Source organism: Protomyctophum bolini (assembly GCF_963924005.1).
Source record: "Protomyctophum bolini genome assembly, chromosome: 15".
NCBI lineage: Eukaryota > Metazoa > Chordata > Actinopteri > Myctophiformes > Myctophidae > Protomyctophum > Protomyctophum bolini.
In genome coordinates this window covers 25,272,935-25,294,358 of record NC_137876.1, presented here as the reverse complement: position 1 = coordinate 25,294,358, position 21,424 = coordinate 25,272,935, and the positions used below count along the sequence as shown (strand labels likewise).

The 21,424-nt window shown below is 45.2% G+C and overlaps 1 protein-coding gene across 1 annotated transcript in view; it reads left to right on the top strand.

Annotated features, from left to right (window-relative positions):
- npas3 (neuronal PAS domain protein 3) overlaps positions 1–21,424 on the top strand; it is a gene marked incomplete at its 5' end in the record, with an annotated part of 340,921 nt that overhangs the window by 124,360 nt on the left and 195,137 nt on the right. The window contains one exon of the mRNA XM_080784290.1: positions 16,988–17,232. Coding sequence (XP_080640416.1) covers positions 16,988–17,232 — 245 coding nt within the window. The remainder of the gene's footprint in view (positions 1–16,987; positions 17,233–21,424) is intronic.

Sequence of the window (21,424 nt, the reverse complement as noted above, 5' to 3'; positions counted from 1 at the left end):
CGTACTGTTTCCCAAACAGTGGGTCAGGACCCTTTTGTGGGCCATGGACCAATTTCTATGGGTCAATACTCCCAAAAAAGAATGCTACGCAGTAGAATGCTACGCTACTACTGCTGTATCTGGGTACTTTCATGTAGCAGGGTGGCAGTAGCATGCATGTATGACTTGTATGTGCCACGCGGCCACATGCTCGTGCTCAGAAGAACGGTGGGAGGCGATCGCTAGCAAGCCTACACACACCCCTGTGTGTGTGTGTGTGTGTGTGTGTGTGTGTTTGTGTGTGCGTGTGCGTGTGCGTGTGGGGGGGGGGCAAAGGTGTGCTGTTTTAACCGTTGCCAAGCTAATTAGCCGTGTAGGAGCACAGACCTGTGGAGAGGTGAGCACCATGGAGACTGTGTGTGTGTGTGTGTGTGTGTGTGTGTGAGAGCCTCCACTTCCCAGTTGTTTTTGTTTGCTGCCGCACACGAGCGCGCGTGCACACGCACGCACACACACACACACACACACACACACACACACACAGTTCTCGTTGTTTTTTTACTGCAGTAGGAAAGAGGCGTATTTGTGTTTTAGCAATTTTTCTCTTATGCACTCTTGACTTATTTTTGTAATTGTTTTATATGCATTTAGAGAGTACAGTATATAGCCAATTATTTTGAACCCCCGTCTTTCAATGTAGTTGCAGGACAGTTAATTCTTCCCCTTTCTGTGTTGCCACTGTTGATTATAGATTCTGAAACGAGTTTGATATTTCACCAAAACATTATCATATGAAAGTCTCTTTTGAAGAGTATTTTGTCGTTGTGGCTAACTGTATAAATTCAGTTTCCACCCAACAGTGCAGGGGACTTTAACACTTTAATCTTTAGTCAGAAATCGCAGAACGGTTATTTAGAGTCATGTAAATGTCTGAAAATACACATTACTACATTGAGTGCCACCTGGTGGACGAAAGTGGTGGTGCTTGCACGCCACCGGATCAGAATCTGTTAGTTTTCCAATTTCGGAACACCGGTTTCGGGTTCCATCTTGGATGCTAAATTATTAGCTTTAATGCTAGCAAGTTAAAATAGGCCAGTCCTTGCTCTAGAAAACGGCAATGTTTAGAAGAAACAGAAGCAGTACTGGTGAGGCCTTAGCAATTGGGGCTTTCTTATAGCAATATCAAATGCCTTAAGACGAGCCTACTCGTCATGAGCGCCCTGCCTAATTTATTTATAGACGAGTATAACTGATTAGCAACAAATGTGTTGACATGAATCCAACATACACTGATGATATGGTGCTGTCAAACAAGTCTATGAAGCTTTCTATGAAAAAGTCAATGTTATACAACATGTAGTGGGTGTCCCTGCTTCATCTCTCTCAGATAGTGGGTCCTTGGGCTGAAGAACTTTGAAGACTCCTGTCCTTGTGTATTTTATTTCTCCCCTGAAATGACACCCACTTGGTGTGAGTTTGTATTCTCCCGTTTTGGTGCCAGTCCCATGAAAACGTCATTCAACACGATTTATAGATGGGATATCAAGTTGAGCAGGTCACTAAGACCAAATTAGCGGGCGTTAAATGAGATGATTTATGGTCTCGGTCTGATGAGATTGATCCCGTGCTTTCCATGATGGGGAAGGGCAATGCCATTTGAAGGAAAATGGCATCTTCTGATACCTCTTATCTCCATAGTGCTGTAACCTTTTTGTATTATTGTCTGGTAAATCAACGCCCTATAATTTGATCATACTACAGCGTCACACAAAAGCACCACAAGTAGCATATCCGCAAGCGACGTGTTTGGAGCTTGTAGATCTGCTACTTTTGAATTTGAATCCTGAAAAGTAACAGTTTTGGAGTTATGAGGTTTCCAGCCGACAGAGACAATACTATGGGTTGTTGTTCTGTCACACTTGGATACATGCCTGCAGTTATTTGGTCAAGTACTGCTGAGAATCATCCTAAAAACTAAACAGGGTTATATTATAGGCCTGGGCAATATGTCGTCTATATCATCTCTGTTATATCGTTGCTGCCGGGCAGAAACCTCTTATCTCCATATTCTAACTTTCTGTGTTTTTTCATTTCATATATTATTTTTAATTAATGCCCTACTTGATCATACTACCGCATCACACAAAAAAAGCATCAAAAGTGGCATATATCCACAAGCTCCAAATGCTACTTTTGATGCTTTTGAAATGTAATCCTGAAAGGTAACAGTTTTGGACAATGAGGTTTCCAACCGACAGAGACGCAGACGACATGAGATTAGATAACGTCTAGGATTTTGGGTGTTGTACCGTGATATGGCATAGTGGGTTGTATTTTGCGTGTCTTAAGTACCAGGTCTTATTCCCTAACTTGAGTAAACTAAAGACCTGGAGGCGTGATCAATGCTCTTTGGCCACTCAGAATAGCCAAATGGCATTGATCACGCCTCCAGGTCTTTAGTTTACTCAAGTTAGGGAATAAGACCTGGTACTTAAGACACGCAAAATACAGCCCAACGTGTTGTCTTTCCCATGGTTTAATCACCTCTGAGCTCTATTTTACACTAGTTAACAAACTCGTCTTCTTTGGGTTATTCTCCACAGCGAGTCATCTCTGTTCTCTGCGTCTTCCTCAGTCACTCCTGCCACCTGCATGTACTCTCTCAGTGCTTCCATTAAACCCTCTTCTACTCTGACCTGGCACTTCCATTAAACCCTCTTCTACTCTGACCTGGCACTTCCATTAAACCCTCTTCTACTCTGACCTGGCACTTCCATTAAACCCTCTTCTACTCTGACCTGGCACTTCCATTAAACCCTCTTCTACTCTGACCTGGCACTTCCATTAAACCCTCTTCTACTCTGACCTGGCACTTCCATTAAACCCTCTTCTACTCTGACCTGGCACTTCCATTAAACCCTCTTCTACTCTGACCTGGCACTTCCATTAAACCCTCTTCTACTCTGACCTGGCACTTCCATTAAACCCTCTTCTACTCTGACCTGGCACTTCCATTAAACCCTCTTCTACTCTGACCTGGCACTTCCATTAAACCCTCTTCTACTCTGACCTGGCACTTCCATTAAACCCTCTTCTACTCTGACCTGGCACTTCCATTAAACCCTCTTCTACTCTGACCTGGCACTTCCATTAAACCCTCTTCTACTCTGACCTGGCACTTCCATTAAACCCTCTTCTACTCTGACCTGGCACTTCCATTAAACCCTCTTCTACTCTGACCTGGCACTTCCAATCTTCAGCCTCCGTTTCCCATCCCTCCTTTTCACACGTCTCTCTTGCTTTTTCCACCAAACATTCTATGCACTCGACACATATTCGTGTCACTTGACACATACAGTGTTTTGTTATGAGTTTTTGCTTGTTGTACAGTATGTCAGGCCCAACATCCGCGTTGTCACTTGCAGCAGGCCCTCCAGTTAATGTCTATTATGAAGGCAATTTAATTTACACACTCAATCTACTGTGTATAGGCACATATTCACTTTGTATCACACACTTCAAATGGCACAGTAACACAATTGCGACCCCCTTGCATGTGCGCCCATGCGCACGCAGATGCAGGCGCATGCACAACACACATGCACAGAGGTCCTTTCCCCCTACTCTTCTCACTCGCCCCCTTCCCTCCCCTTCACTTACCTTCACTTTGCTTTACCTTCCTTTCCCCTCCCTTGCACTCTCCTCTCCTGCCCCTCTCCTCTCCTCTCCTCTCCTCTCCTCTCCTCTCCTCTCCTCTCCTCTCCTGCCCCTCTCCTCTCCTCTCCTCTCCTCTCCTCTCCTCTCCTCTCCTCTCCTCTCCTCTCCTGCCCCTCTCCTCTCCTCTCCTCTCCTCTCCTCTCCTCTTGGCCGTCCTTGCTGTCTTTATTAAAAGCAGCGGCGGTGTCATAAATCAGGTATTAAATGAGAGTTTGTAGAGCTGTATTCAGCTCGTCTTATAAACGTCACATGCGCTGCTCTTCTGCATTAGGCTGATAGAACAAACCTCTCATCTCCCAGGATGAAGCGACGGCCGGCCCAGAGTTATGACTTCGCTAAAAGGATTGTAAACGTATGCCTTTTAAAAAGTAAAAAAATAAAAATAATCTTGTAAAATATGATATAATGCATTGTAATATTATATAATGTAATAATATAATACATTATTACAATACTGTAGAGTGGAATAGGATGGATCGCTGGTTCTCAAACTGTGTGCTGTGCCTTCTTCTTCTTCTTCAATAGTGTGTTTTTCTTCCTTGGAGATTGACAGCACATGAACAAAATAAAAGATTCTGGAATCGAACCGGAGGCCCCAATAACTCTGAGAGTGTACAAATGAGAGAACCAAATGGTCCCAGTCCAATGGGTTCCATTTGTACATTCTCATGTGTACAGTTACACACCCATGCGGGGCCATTTTGCACCCACTCTAGGACACGTTGAGAGACCTACTGGTGTAGTGTTTCCAGTGAGCAGCAGTGACGTAACTAGATGTCAGCAGATGACTGTGTTTTGGCTTATCACCAGCGCAGCTTGGTAGGCTACCGTACAGCAGTTGTGAAGATACCTGTCGTGATTGTGAACACAGCAGCAGCTGCAGCCTGTGAAAACGAGCCCAAAGTGAGTTTTGGTTTATAAACAGCGGGGCACAGTAGCTGTGATTTGTGAACGTACCTGGCTGTCGGGACTCGGGAGAGCCCACTGCACACTCGCCACTTCTGACTTCCTCTGCGTCATCATTAGCCTACACTCCACCAGAGCTGTTGGGCGGCGGGCCACGTGTGAGCCTATGGTGCGTGGCTGTGTGTGCTAGCAGCAGCCACCACCAGGCTCCGCCAGACCGTGTTCAACTCAACTGTCAATGCATCTCTGTATGTATTTATAATTACATTTTACCGGCGACACGGGTGCGGGTGGCCGTGTGCCCCCCTTGCCTCTGGGCCCCGACGCAGTTGCGTTGTCTGCGTAGCGCTATAGTAACGCCCCTGAATAGCAGCACCCTGACTTGTTTGACCAGAATGGAACAGAGCCTGCCTGTGAAGGAAGTCGGAAGAGGCCCGGAGGTGGGAAAAGTTCTTTCCAAAATGGCGTATGTGCATCGAGCCTATTGGGGGAGGGAGGCAGGGGAGTGGAGAAGATGAGCTGGGGAGGCGAGGAGGAGTTGGACGGAAGGAAGAGTGGAGGAGGTGACGTGAGGGAGGGCAGTGGAGAAGAGCATGGGGAAGAGTGAGAAACGAGCGGGAGAGGAGCTGGTGTTTTGGTCGACGGGGGAGGTCGTCTCATTCTCTGCTTGTGTTCCTGGATATCGGCCAATGAGCTGTCTTTACTGTGTGTGTGTGTGTCTGTGTGTGTGTGTGTGTGAGAGAGAGTTGGGGGGGAGGGGGGGGGGGTCTGTAACGGCAACGGTTCTGGTGTGAAATAGAGGGGCATGGGGAAGAAGGGGTGGATGTGAGTGAAATTGACAGGGAGGAGGGAGAGAGAGAGAGGAAAACGAGAGGCAGACAGACAGACAGACAGAGAGGATGAAGTCATTTAGTCTCTCCCAGGTGGTGCAGGCTTTTATGCCATTAAGAGAACCTATCACATAGTGTGTGTGTGCATGTGCATGTGCATGCGTGCGTGTGTGTGTGTACCTGTCAGTATTTGTGTTCCTCTGTCTGCGAGCACGCACACATGTGCATGTGCGCGCACGCGCGCGCGTGTGTGTGTGTGTCCTCGCTGCCTGCCAACTCTTTAACGAGGGACTGCTGCTAATTTCACAGCTAATACTCAACTGTTCCACTTCACTGAACTCAGCAGGAGAGGAGAGGAAAGGAGAGGAGGAGAGCGAGAGAGAGAGAGAAGACAGGAGAGAAGAAAATACACGAGGAGAAAGGAGATGAGAAGACGAGGGGAGGGCAGAGGAGCAGAAAGATACACAGATAATTTAAAGAGAGAGGAAGGGTGGAGAGGGGGAGTTCGAGAAGGAAAGGAGAGAAGGAAAACAGAATGCAAAGAAAGAAAGGAGTGAGACGAGTTTTAGGAAGCGAAGAGATGGGTAGTTTAGTCGAGAGAGAGAGAGAGCAATCGCTAGTTTATGGATTTTTCTCTTGACCTTCATAGAGTGCTCTGGAATGGTTGGAGGGAGAGGGTGAAAGAGAGATCATGTGTGTGGGAGGAAGGAGGGACATAAGGGAAGATCCAGACAGACAGACAGTGAGATGAGGGAGAGTGAGGGAGAGAGAGACAGCAGGAGAAAGACAAAAATTGAGACAGACATGAGAGGAGATAGAAGAGAGAGAGAGAGAGTGTGTGTGTGTGTGTGTGTGTGTGTATGGGGGGGGGGGCCTGGGGGGGCACTGTAGGTATGGAAATCTCGCTCTGCAGCTATCCTTCTCTTCTCTTCTGTGTTTCTATACGGCAATAGTTTGTACAGACTCGATGTATGTATCGTCGTCTCTCTCTGTGTGTGTGTGTGTGCTCGCGCATGTACGTGCATGTGAGCTCGCGCGTGCACGTGCATGTGCCCGTGCCCGCGTGTGTCTGTGCGTGCGTGTGCCTACTGTTACAGTCACTTACACACTATGGCCCTCATTTATCAACCGTGCGTACGCCAAAATATGGGTGCACGCCGAAATTGCCGACATTTTTGACATTTACCATTTCCGCCAAAGCTTGAAATTGAACGTGACAACGTTGAAAATCCACGTTTGCTCCTCAGCTGGCGTACGCATTTTTTTCTGTCTTACACAAGCGGAGCAGCCTTGTCTGAACTGCTGACACTGTCACAGGCATCTAAACATATGTTTTCACTCCTAAAATGTTAATATAAAACGGTATGTGTATGTAAAAAACAAAAGAGAGATTTCCAACTTTACAAGTAATTAAAATCGCGCAATTAAAAACAATATAACATGTTTACAATGTATTAGTTTGTGCTTAATCAAACACTTGTTATGCGAGCGCACTTGTGAGATGATTTTGGAGCGCATGCGGACGCGCGGTGATGCGGCATATGCGATTATGATATTTTTTTTTTTTTAAAGGCATGAATGGACTGCTCGCCTTTATTTCCAAGTGACAATGACAAGCATACAATACAGCTTGCCTATTTGTAGTAAGTACTAGCAGGCTATAGGCGTAAGGGGCTTAATCATTCACCATTTATAAGTGCTTAGACAGTTTTGACAGTTCAGATAAAAGCGAGATCATTTTCGGGGCTCGGGAGGACGGGACCGCGGCGTGCGTCGCCAACACATACCAGCGCAAGCGGCAAGCCTTCATCCATATGTTTATGATTCGTTCATCAATGATCAAATCACTACATAAACGTTTATTGTGAGCTGCCTTGACGACATGATAGCCTATCTCTCATGCAGGCATGTCACCCACAGGACTTTAATATCACAGCAGTGCGCATGCAGTATCACGCCTTCGCCGTGCACTGCGCACGAATGGGTAAAATTAATATAGGCCAGCCTACAAAAACTAATTCCATTCATGGCGATGCGATGTCGATGTGTCATGTATATGCGTGCATGCGTGGACATGCAGCAAAGCAAGCGAGGTGAGAGGAAAACAGACAGGGTAGGCCTACAACTTTATTTAATTCATGCAGGTGTTCGTTCTTTATTTAACAAGACACCAGTGGGCTTGCAAGTTGCGTGTGCTTCTGCGTGTGTGTGTGTGTGTGTGTGTGTGTGTGTGTGTGTGTGTGTGTGAGAGAGGTGCGTGAGGCGGGCAAGGCACGGGAGAAACCTTTTTCCATAGTAAAAACTTGTTTCCATGGTTCCCACAGGTCGTAATTCATGTGTTCAGTCGCAAAAACGAGGGCGAGGCTTGATTTCATAGGGCGTGCCAGATAGATTTCAGCCGTCACATTTATTAACGTCAGAACGAAATTAAGGAAGGATCAGCTGTTTGCGATCACTTTATAAATGCCGTGGCGACGTGGGTGTACTACGAAACCTGCACTCGAATCTGTGGCAGATTTTACACTCGATTGATAAATGAGGGCCCAAAACTGGTTAACTAAAACATCTCACACATACACCCCACAAACCCATTTCCCCCAAACTATAAAAACACTGTTTCCAAATGATTTGTCATACTTTTTCTGGAAAAACTCTACACACAGATTCCTTCATATCTGACTGGCTGCGCCATGTGTTGTGCTCATGTATACAAAGCACTGGCATTCATTGTTGGAGTCCAACCGATGCCAGAGTTTTGGGTCTGATACCGGTCCCGATTTTGAAGAATCCTAGACCAACTATGTCCAATGCTTTGACTGATATTTTGTCCAAAAGTGCAAAACTTTCCAATCAATTTGAAATACTTTGATATTGATATAGTATACACTAATAATGAATAACATTTTGCTTGGTTGTAACTTGTACAGTACTTTATTGCAATAAAATATACTTTTTGTTCCACTACATTTCTAGGAAGGGAAAATGTACGTTATGAATAAACCACTTAAGCCCGGCCCCTATTTCAAACAGATCTGCAAAATCACATGTCGTCATGCAATGTGAGCTTCTAGATCTGTTGTTTTCACTATTACAGTTATAAAATCTAAAAAGAAAATGGTCTTTGATATTCTTTTTTAAATATATTTTTGACATCAACTTTCACATGCAGCTGAGCAATTTTTGACCAGCAGTATACAATCGCCTACTTTGAAGTACTGCGGTACAGTGCTTTGTCCACCTCTGCTCATGCACACCATTTGAGAGCCACCTATCAGGCCTGAGGCTTTCCAGGGCTGGACAAGACACACAGGGGTTTGTATTTCCCCCCACGCTGGCTGGCTATAGTGGCTACAGCTCATATTGATGCGTATATCCTGCCAGCTAGTTCAGTCAGATACTACACTAGAGAGGTTTAACACGCGTGTGGAGCACTATGTGGCCGCTGTACGCAACGCGCCAAGCCACGGCATGTTGAACCTCTTAAACCATATAGGACCAGAGTCCCTCCCACTTCAACCCTATATGGTGGACCAGAGTCCCTCCCACTTCAACCCTATATGGTGGACCAGAGTCCTTCCCACTTCAACCCTATATGGTGGACCAGAGTCCCTCCCACTTCAACCCTATATGGTGGACCAGAGTCCTTCCCACTTCAACCCTATATGGTGGACCATGCTGCTGGCTCAATGCTGAGCCAGAATAAATGTATTTCTTACAATAATTACCTAGCGTCACACAGCCAGCCTTCATCTGCGTTTGCAATGCATATTGCCCCAGGCCACGCTGGGCAAGACCTACGCTGTAGACTAGAGTGTATCGGAGGAAGTAGCGTGATTTTGGCAGAAGCCAAAATCAAGGAAATGACGTTTACATTTCTCCGTGAATGAAACATCTGTTGCGATTGGTTGAAAAAATATGGTATCCAGGGGATATACATCTGACGGATGTTCCTGCCGGACACTTCCGCAGATACACTCTCCATGCCTTAGACCTGTCGTTACCAGGCTTTTCTCTTCGCAGATGTGTAAGGCTGGGGCCGAGGCTAGCCCCAGGCAGGTTAAGTCTGGCCGATCTGAATTGTGGAAGGACTGAATTGTGGTGACGAGCCAACCATATTCGTCTGGAACCAGGCTATAACCAACCAGGGCCCAGTATTCAAATATGGGGCGGGACATTGGAAAAATACAAATCTGATACTGAGAGGGACGAGACTAATATCCACACATCATACACTCTCTGGTAGAGAATGGTTTAATATCCACACATCATACACTCTCTGGTAGAGAATGGTTTAATATCCACACATCATACACTCTCTGGTAGAGAATGGTTTAATATCCACACATCATACACTCTCTGGTAGAGAATGGTTTAATATCCACACATCATACACTCTCTGGTAGAGAATGGTTTAATATCCACACATCATACACTCTCTGGTAGAGAATGTTTTTTAGAGTTTGTGAAGATTAGTGGCACGGTTATGCATTTGGTGTTTAGAGTTTTTTGAGGAAATAGAACATCATGTCAAGAAATGTGTCTTCTTTGCAATATAAAAACATATATATACTGCAATATAGGAGAGAGGGCTCAGGAATGCTGTTAGGCCTGTCTCTGTGGCTTTGGAGCATGTGTGGTTGTGTGCACGTGGCCACATGCGTGCGCACAACGTGTGTGTGTGTGTGTGTGTGTGTGTGTTGGGTGGGTGGGGGGTGTAATCTGAGGGTGTCTGGTCCTATACCTGCCTTAAATCAGAATGGGGCTTATTCACGCTATAATCTGATTTACACCATGGCATGCACACATGCATGGACGTGCATGCATGCATGCACGTGCACTCATGCTTGCACGCACACACACACAAACACAAACAGCTCTCTTTCTCTATGCCCTCCTCTCCGTCTAGTTTTGTCCGTCTGAGCTCTCTCTCTCTCTCTCTCTCTCTCTCGAAGTAAAAAACAACAACAATAAAACAAACTAAAAATAAATACAGAAAAGGAATTCTCAAATATAAAATATTTAATATTTAAAATCAAAGTCAAGTCATATTGAACAAATACACAAATCACAGTTATGTACTTGACAAGGTATCTCTTGATATATGTTTTGAAAGTAAGTTTGGTGAATTACAGTGCACAGTTCTGGAGGCCCTGGTCTTTCCCTAATTGGACTGATTGTGGGTAGCTACTGGGACATCAGTCGGGACTTGATCACCCCGGCTGGGTCACCTGAGTGTGGGGTATGATGTTGGGAGACCGAAACCCCAATGACTTTGGGATACTGTAGGTGCATCCATGCGATGTTTTTTTTCCTTCTCTCCATTGGTCCATGTTTTTTACCATATCAAGTGTTTGCAGGCATCCGTTGGAGTCTGTTGGCCTATGTTTTGCATTTATTGGCATCTGAAGTCTGTTGGCGTCTGTTGGTGTCGACTGGCATTTTGTTGGCATCTATCAACATCTGTTGGAGTCCGTCAACATCTGTTTGGAGTCGTTTATTTTCCCCGTGGCTGTCGGGCAGAAACCTTGTATCTCCATATTACAAGCCTTTATGTTTCTTGAGGGGCGGTAGGCCCTCCTATTCCCAGCTTTGTGTGTTTGTGTGTACCATGGAATGTGATATACCGGTAGGATAAGAGCGCCCCTCATTTTTTTATTTCACTTTGTCCCAATACAGTGTCACACAAAAATAGCATAAACAGCCAATCTACTACCGTAGGTAAAAACACTTTGCATAGATCGTCTGCGTTTGCTATTTTTGAATTTGAATTTGAATTCTGAAAAGTATCAGCGTTGGATATGATATGTGAGCTTTACAATACCGCAGTGACGATTAAGCTGTCATCTGTCAGTGTCTGTTGGCATGTGGTGGTCTGATGGTTGATGTAGTCATTACTGGGACCTCTGCATCACATTAATCTGTCCAAAAGTCTCGCTAAAAATCAGACCCGCCTGAAGTAAGTGGTACTGTACTGTACAGTACAGTACAGTACAGTACAAGCCCTCCTCCCTGGCCTGTGTGTGTCTGTGTCTGTGTGTTAGGCTGCAACAGTGACACTTGGTGGTGAACAAAGGCTATATATTTTCTTGCTTGGACACAGGGACAGACCCAGGGAAACAGGGACCCAGACACACATACACACACTAGGAGTGGTTGCACCACTCAAAAATGTTGCTTCTCAATCAACCTGTGTGACCGGTTGTTGTACTATCCTACAGTTGTGTGTGTGTGTGTGTGTGTGTGTGTGTGTGTGTGTGTGTGTGTGTGTGTGTGTGTGTGCGCGTGCGCGTGCGTGTGTGTGTGTGTGCGTGTGCGTGCACCCAACGTTAATGCTTGTTAGAATAGTACAAGTCCACATTTAATGAGAGACTCCTTATTTCTCCTGTCTCCTTGACATATTTTTTTTACTATTTGGCACACGTGTGTGTGTGTGTGTGTGTGTGTGTGTGTGTGTGTGTGTGTGTGTGTGTTTCCAGATAACTATACAGAAAATACCAGAATGGCAGAATAGCGCGCGTGCGCACACACACACACACACACACACACACACACACTAAACACTGATTTTGGTCACCCTGAATCAGAGAGAGAGAGAGAGAGAGAGAGAGAGAGAGAGAGAGAGAGAGATATAGGTGGTCTGTGTGTGGTTCACAATGTGTGTGTGTGTGTGTGTGTGTGTGCGGCGCGCGCGTGCATGCGTGTGTGCTTGTGTGTGTGTTTGGCACAATCAACTATTATGTGTTCAGTGATCCTGTTGCTAGACACCTCAGGAACGCACTTAAATAATGTGTGTGTGTTTCCCGAGGTGCCATGGAAGAGGGATTATTCATCACACATGCACACGTGTGCTCTCTCTCTCTCTCTCTCTCTCTCTCTCTCTCTCTCTCTCTCTCTCTCTCTTCTCTCTCTCTCTCTACTAACTACCATAGCTGACTTCTTCCACAGTAAACAGGTTTACATTCTCATTGTGCTCGCTCTCTCCATCTCATATAGCCTGTCTGTCTGTCTGTCTGTCTTTGGCATTAGCAGTCTTAAATGTACATATTCTAAGTGTGTTTACAGTGACTGATGCTACAGTAGATCCTGCATGTATTGCCTGTGATCTTGTGCATTTGATGTAGGCCGTGAGTGTGAATATTGTACCTTGCTTATTGTGGCTCTGGATAAGAACTTATGCTAAATGTCTACATCGTATCAGTAACAACCAATGACAAGCATGTGTGTTTCTTTGAAAGGCCTTAAGTGGGTCTTAAAGGCACTTAAAGCATGCAGATTTAATTTTCAAAAATAGTAGATCTGCTATTTTTGAATTGTTTGCATATTTTCGTGGTATGTTCGTTTATTATGACATGAATTAAATGCCTTTTCCATCTCTTATGTATGCATGGTGAATTGCATTTGTGTACAAATACACCCTTTTTCTATGATAAGTGTGGTGTGTGCGTGTGTGTGTGTTGTAGCATAGTACGTAGATTGGTTTTGGCACTCAGCCCCTTTGATCAGTGCGCATGCATGCACGCACACCTCTACACACATGGTTCTCTGGTGTCATCGCCATGGCGAAGTGAGCGGGCGGGGCTTAATCCAAAGTGACACTTGTTCTCTGCCTTCCTTTCCCATCGCCATGAAGCAATTACCCTCTTTTGCTAAAGGCCCCCCCTGTGTGTGTGTGTGTGTGTGTGTGTGTGTGTGTGTGTCTCTCTCTCTTTGGGGGAAGCGGGAGGGGGGTCGTCTCCAAGTTGACAGGGTGGAACCTCGGTCATCGCTTACCTGATTGGCTGAATTAGGGGTGGGGGTTAGAGAGAGGAAAAAGAGAGAGTGGGGGTGAGTAGAGAGAAAGAGAGGATACAGGAGAGCAGAAAGATATCAATGAAACAATATGATTTATAATGAAACTTACATCCATTGATTAATGACCCTCCAGGCCAATCCCAGCCGGGGCAGGGATTGTGTTTTCGGTGGCGTGACTCCGTCCGTCCGTCCATTTTTGAGCAGCGGTTGTGGCAAAACACACTTTTTTTGCTGCTGCTGCTCCAACAGATTTTGTCGTCACGCAAATCGATTTGTTACACATTCTCTGTAGTCAAGTGATCAAGACGTATTCTTTCAGATGTTGCCGATTCCATTACGATTGGCTATAGGAGTTTGTGCGAGTGGCCCGTTGCCACAAATTATCAATCATATTCGGTTAACGTTCTTATATTTTCACTACAGAGGAGAGGCTGGTCTGCATTTCATGCGACGGCAGGAAGAGAACAGTCCCATAGCCTAAATGCAACGGCAGCAAAGTGCATTAGGCTATGGAACAGAGCTAGGTTTAACCCAAGCATTGAGGGATTAACCTGCACTTAAACGCCAGCATCCGTACGGATCGCTTGTCGGTCTGCCATTTCCTGCAAAAGACCTCCCCACAATAACAGAAAACAGAACATACACTAGTATATAGCCCTGAGGGACTCCGGTCAACCATATGGTGGTTAAGTGTTTACAGACAGACAGACAGACAGACACGAGGTAAATTATACACTGACAGACGGAGACAGACAGACAGTTGTCACAGCTCTATTTGCTGTCCGTTTCATTTGGCTGGTCCATCCAAATGAAACACACTGCAATAAAGCAGAGAATATATCTCAGATGTTCAGAGAAGAATTTGAGTTCTATATGCGTGCGTGCGTGTGTGCGTGCATGCGTGCGTGCGTGCGTGTGTGCGCTCCTTGTGTTCCTAAGCTGTATTGATATTGGTAGACACGCTACAGTTCTGCTGCATGAGACACAGATAATGGATTAGAAATGGATTCATGACTCTGACTGTCTGGAGCTCTGGAGTTGCACATATGAGACCACATGCCTCACGCACGCACGCGCGCGCATACAGTATAATAAGGGTTTCTTTCTTTGCCTGTTTGTCCTTACGGAGCTTCTTTTTGCAAACCGTGCACGCTGCAGCACATGGTCAATTATTATTGTGATTGTGATTGAAAGTTGAATTTACTTATTTGATTTTTTTATTACAAAACATACATTAACCGCTTCAGCCCTATATATACTGTACATTTCGGCCATTTGAAAATAGCACATTTTCGAGCTTGTAGATCTGCGACTTTCAATAGATTTTTATACAATTGAACACTTGGCATTCTGCATAATGAGTCCTTGATATACCAACATTTTTGTAGGCTGCTTTTACTCAAGCACATTTTGAATACTGGACTTTTACTTGTAACAGAGTATTTCTGCATTGATTAATTCATATTTTTTTTTAAGTAAAAAAAATGTGAGTACCTTTTCCACCGCTGGAGGTTTGTGCGTGAAAGTGAGGATACATGAGGGTGACCTCTGTGTGACCTCTTGTTGACCTGGAAGTGAAACCTAACACGCCCACTCACCTACCCAGAATCCTCTCTGCTCACTGTAGGGTCGTAAAACAAGCCATCAGCGAGGAGACCCGCATAGAGCACGCACACACACACACACACACACACACACACACACACACACACACACACACACACTCAGGCGTGCACATGTATTCTCCCTTCTGTGACAAGCTCTTTAAAAAGCGATCAGCCCACCCTGCTGAACTTTATGACACACAAATTTACTCTCTCTCTCTCTCTCTCTCTCTCTCTCTCTCGCATGCATGCATGCACTCACACACACACACACACACACACACACACACACACACACACACACACACACACACACACACACACATGCACATGCATGCACACCTATGCTTTCTCTCATGGACATCTACACATGCACTCACTATAAACAGACACAGGCCAGCTCCCAGTGACAAGCTCTTTAAAGAACCATCAAACCACCCAGATGAACTTTACGACATTGGTGTCACTTGATGTTTATATGGGCACGCACGCACGCACGCATGCATGCATGCAGGCACGCACGCATGCATGCAGGCACACACGCACGCACGCGACAAGCCACAAAACAAGTGTTGCATCAACCTACTCACCCGCTACATGATAAATATGTCTCTTTGAGTCAAGGTCATACAAACCACGCACGCACTTGACTCACCCACGGCGCGCACACACACACACACACACACGCACACACACGCACACGCACGCACACACACACACACACACACACACACACGCACGCACACATCATTATGATATACAGGTATGTTTTGAGTGTAATACTTTCCAAGTCATCTGCCAAAGTGAGCATTGTTTGAATAGGTGTGTGTGTGTGTGTGTGTGTGTGTGTGTGTGTGTGTGTGTGTGTGTGTGTGTGTGTGTGTGTGTGTGTGTGTGTGTGCGCATGTGGGTTAGCACACGTGTGTGTGTGTGTGTGTGTGTGTGTGTGTGTGTGTGCATGTGGGTTAGCACACGTGTGTGTGTGTTTAGCAGGGTTAGCCGACCATCAAAGAGCTGTTGTACTTCAAGTACAGTATATGGTAGAGAGACGTGCGTGTGCGCGTGTGTTTCATGGCCACACAGGCAGCCTAACAATAATTGGTGCTGACATAAGAGAACACGCATGAACACATACAAACAATATGTTACACAGCTGTCTGAGAGAGAGAGAGAGAAAAGAAGTGTCTGGCAGGTGTCTTGTAATGGAAAGGTCACAGGTTTGATATCCTCCATAGACATCCTGTCAATGTCTCCTCTCCTCTCCTCTCCTCTCCTCTCCTCTCCTATAGTCTTCTCCTATCCATTCATTATTTTTTCCTTGATAAGGAAATGACAAACAACAATAAGAAAGTGATTTTCTTGGTGACATCCATTTTTCACCTCGAGGGATAAACAACTCCTCTCCTCTCTCAATCTCTCTCCGCTCCAACACATTTTTGTTGTATTGTTTTCGCAAGAAAAAATTAATCGCCTGTCCACTTGACTGTGTGTGTGTGCATGGGTGTGAGTTTGTGTTTATTATTATCTGTGCATAATTTTCACACGTGCACCTTTGCCAGTGTGTATGCATTTGTATGTTCATGCTTACTGTGTAGATCTGCGTGCGCGTGTGCGTGTGTGTGTGTGTCGCCCAGAGAGGTTTAGTCGGTTGATTTATTGCCAAGATAATTCATATTGACAGCACATGATGAGGAGCTGCACAGAAAAGTTACAATACACTGTTACACACGAGAGAGAGAGAGAGAGTAGACGTCATAAGTAGATTTAACCATGTATTGCAACAAATTGAATGCAGTTAAACGTGGCTCCGCTCGTTATTGTGTTCCCTAAATGTTGCTAAGCAGCTTGGTAAAACAGTCTGTATTGATGAGAGCTAGGTGTACAGAATTGACAACCAAAGATTGCAATAATGCAGATTTATTTTTCTTCTGGCAAGGAAGGGGTCCAAAAATAAGGTTGAAAAAAAAAAAGGTAATATAACAAAAGGAACTCGCATGCCTAAATCAAGCTATACCTTTTGATGAGGGATGCCTAAATAAGCCAAGACAGTCTAGAGCTAGTGTAGTCTCAAGGGGGGGAGTAATTGATATAATTTATTTTCTTTTGGGAGGGTGAACTATATCTCTTGAACACCTCCTCCTCTCTCCTGCTCTCCAGGCTCCAGGCCCTTCGCAAGGAGAAGTCTCGGGACGCGGCGCGCTCTCGCCGGGGCAAGGAGAACTTTGAGTTCTACGAGCTGGCCAAGATGCTGCCCCTCCCGGGAGCCATCACCAGCCAGCTGGACAAGGCCTCCATCATCAGGCTGACCATCAGCTACCTGAAGATGAGGGACTTCACCACCCAGGGAGACCCCCCGTGGAACATCCGCATAGACGGACCCCCGCCCAACACCTCGGTCAAAGGTAGGCTCTAGAGGAGGCCGGTGGGGGGGGGGGGGGGGCACGTTTTCTGGTGGGTGGGTTGATTGATTATATTTGGTTATAAAGAATGGCACAATAGCACTTCCCAAAAAATAATGGTAAGCTCCGCACACTCAGATCTGTGCACAATAAATGTATTTATTTGCAAGCTTTCGGTCGATACTGACCTTCTTCAGGCATTATCAAAAAGTGACATAGGACAGAATATATATACGGAATACCAAACAACTCGCCCCCGCAATGTACTTAACAGTTAATTTAGTATTTCCCTCCCTCTCTGAAATCTGAAATGATTTAGTATACAGATTTATTTGATTGTATAGTAGTCGATCTCTATACTCTGTGTCATGTTATTCTTTCTTAATTTTACAGAGACGGTGACTGCTAAATTAAGTTAATTTAGGACCTTCTACATGTAGCCCATGTTTTGTAATGGCATCATCAAGCTATTATGCGAGTGAACTTAATGATAAATAATATGATAATACCTTATTATTTACAGCTAGGTAGAGTAGTGGGGCGAAATGGAAAAGGGGTGACCGTACCTGTTACCTATAGACGTACAGACCGAAAGCTTGCAAATAAATACATTGATTGTGCACAGATCTGAGTGTGTGGAGCTTCCCTTTATTTTTTTCATTATCCTTTTGTGACTCCAGTTGTTGTTCTCTCGGTCGGTGGTGAAAAAACCTGACCGCGTGAGTATCACAGCGCCTGCTGTAGGCCGTGGAAAAACCTTGTTTTCACCAGAAACGACATTCATTGCGCCGATTTGGAGATACAGGCCTTTGAATGCATCACATAGAGTGCAAGTGGATGCGTGCGCGTCTTCAAAATGGCCGCGGCCACTGTCCCACTTTGACTGTTATGCTAACGAGTGGCAGCTAACGATTCGATCGGATCAAAACATGGATTAAAGAATATAAACCCTGGGAAACGTAGCCTACGGTTCTGGCAGGCTAGACGATTAATTTAATCCTACGGTTACTACGGTTCTGGCGGGCTCCGTGTTACGTTTTTTCAGCAGATGAGCAGTGTTTTTTTGGGTTTTTTTTTTAAACATTTATGTACAATCGCACTTCCAAAAAACACATGGATGGATGGATGGCTCTATGCACATGCCACTTTCGACTTCGTTCACAGGTGTTACCGATGATGCTATGAAGGTTCTGATCCATTCTGGTCAAACAGAGTCAGGGTGCTGCTGTTGTGCGTGTTGGCTCACTGGAAACACCATGCAGTGGGTCTCAAAGTGTCCTAGAGTGGGTTCCAAATGTAACTCTGAGAGTTATGGGGGTTGTTAAAAAGTGTGAGAACCACTGTACACTAAATGGAACACTGCCTTAATTAGTATCATCAGTAATACCTGCGGAGGAAGTCGGAAGAGGCCCGGAAGTATAGGAAGAGTTATTTCCAAAATAGTCTCACGTAGCCAGACAACTATTCCACAATCTCCGAATGCTATATAGAGTCTGGGACTACAGCCCCCATGAGCTGAGTAACAGAATGCTATATAGTCTGGGACTACAGCCCCCATGAGCTGAGTAACAGAATGCTATATAGTCTGGGACTACAGCCCCCATGAGCTGAGTAACAGAATGCTATATAGTCTGGGACTACAGCCCCCATGAGCTGAGTAACAGAATGCTATATAGAGTCTGGGACTACAGCCCTCATGAGCTGAGTAACAGAATGCTATATAGAGTCTGGGACTACAGCCCCCATGAGCTGAGTAACATAATGCTATATAGAGTCTGGGACTACAGCCCCCATGAGCTGAGTAACAGAATGCTAGAGTCTGGGACTACAGCCCCCATGAGCTGAGTAACAGAATGCTATATAGAGTCTGGGTCTACAGCCCCCATGAGCTGAGTAACAGAATGCTATATAGAGTCTGGGACTACAGCCCTCATGAGCTGAGTAACAGAATGCTATATAGAGTCTGGGTCTACAGCCCCCATGAGCTGAGTAACAGAATGCTATATAGAGTCTGGGACTACAGCCCCCATGAGCTGAGTAACAGAATGCTATATAGAGTCTGGGACTACAGCCCCCATGAGCTGAGTAACAGAATGCTATATAGAGTCTGGGACTACAGCCCCCATGAGCTGAGTAACAGAATGCTATATAGAGTCTGGGACTACAGCCCCCATGAGCTGAGTAACAGAATGCTATATAGAGTCTGGGACTACAGCCCCCATGAGCTGAGTAACAGAATGCTATATAGAGTCTGGGACTACAGCCCCCATGAGCTGAGTAACAGAATGCTATATAGAGTCTGGGACTACAGCCCCCATGAGCTGAGTAACAGAATGCTATATAGAGTCTGGGACTACAGCCCCCATGAGCTGAGTAACAGAAGCTGCTATTTCCGTTCACGAAAATATATTATTTTACTTCCTTTTCTGCTAAGCAACAAGCTATAGCCTTCGATGTTTTCTACTTGTATTAGAATAAATATGCGCGACTGTAAAGACTAAAAGGCAGTGGTGAGGAGGCTCCACTACCGCTGTATCCGGATACTCATGAGACCTTTTCCGTTGACTGTATGATGAAGCGTTTGGAAATCGCGGAGGCAACAGTCTGGTAACGAGAGACTATTTCCGAAATGGTGTATGTGCATAGAGCCTATTGTTACCATTAACAGTCCTACTAGTACACTGCAATTATTTCTGCAGCTTTTGCTACAATTACTACTACAAAAGCATGACCACTACAGTATACTGCTATGACTACTACTACTACTATTAGTATACTGTTTGCCTAGTACTGAGGAGGCTTCATTTTTGGGCTTAAGTAAGACGCCTGCGGGCGAGAAGTGACCAAGGGCGAGGTCGTGTGCACGCATCCACCTGGGTGACAGCAGACTGCTGGGCGAGCGCTGGCGCTTTGGCATGGGTGGGTCAGTTCAATATATGGAATGAATTCTGTACTGGCCATACTGTATATGGAGCCTGTATTGAGTTTAGTGTACAGGGTTTGATGTGGTCAGATCGACATATGGAATGTCAGAACAGGTCAGCTCCATATGGAGATTTAAGGGTGACAGCGGGGCAGTGTTTCGAGTGTACAGGGTTTGATGAGGGTCCAGTTAGAGCTGGGCCATAATTTCCGGGCATGTTGAGAACTCTAGTTTTCGCCGGCTGCCGGGCGCAGCTGCACTAATAACTTTGGGGCAGGCCCGTCTGAGTTTAAATGGACAGGTATCAGTCAAAAGGGAGACATCGAAGAGGAAGGATGGATGGGGAAGGATCAACATATAGAATGTCAGAACAGGTCAGCTCCATATATGGAGATCTAAGGGTTTGAGGTTTAAGGTCAGATGTAGATTGCTGGCCAATATTGACATCAGGGACCTCCATATATGGGCAGTTTCATTAATATTGACATATAGGGATCTCCATCCCTGATGATGTCACATGATGTCATGAGTATATGGTCATGCCTGTACCCATAAGTCTCTTTACAGCAAAACCTAATTAAGAGAAAACTAGTTTAACGACTTAAAAAGAAGCATTGAAAAATAAAACCTAAAACTAAAGGTCAGAATGGGAGCATGAAGTCTGAATCGGTGGGTTTTGAGGGAGGCTTTGAACAGACCAAAGGTGCTGGTGGCTTTGCTTTGATGTGATGTTCTTATGGGAGGGGACTGAGAAAGCTCTGTCACTCTGCCACATATCTCCATATATGGGCTTAATTGCGACAGCAGATCGCATTTTATCAGATGTCATAGTGATGTCACGAGACCTGGGCACCATACATATGGGGTTTTCCCATGCACGTTTTCATAGTAAATGCGACCTGTTGTCGCAATAACATCTCCACGTCTCTTCAGCTCTTTACAAAAAGAAAATGCATATTTATTTAATCAAAACATATGACTTGCGAACCACACCGTGGTCGATTCGATTTAATTCAGGATCGCCTCTTGTCTTGATTGTTTAAGCATGAAGTCATGGGCCGTTATATTTGTGCTGCATATTAAACCAAATGTTGAAAGAACTTAAGAAGGTTTAGAAGGCATTTGTAGAATCGGCCTCAGCTCTTCATTTACACTAATTCAATGAACCAGCTTCTAAGTCAAACAGAAGGTGCTGCTGGGGATTTTTAATTAGACCTCTCAACAAGTATAACACAATGTTATTACCTACTACTATACAACTGCTACTTTAGA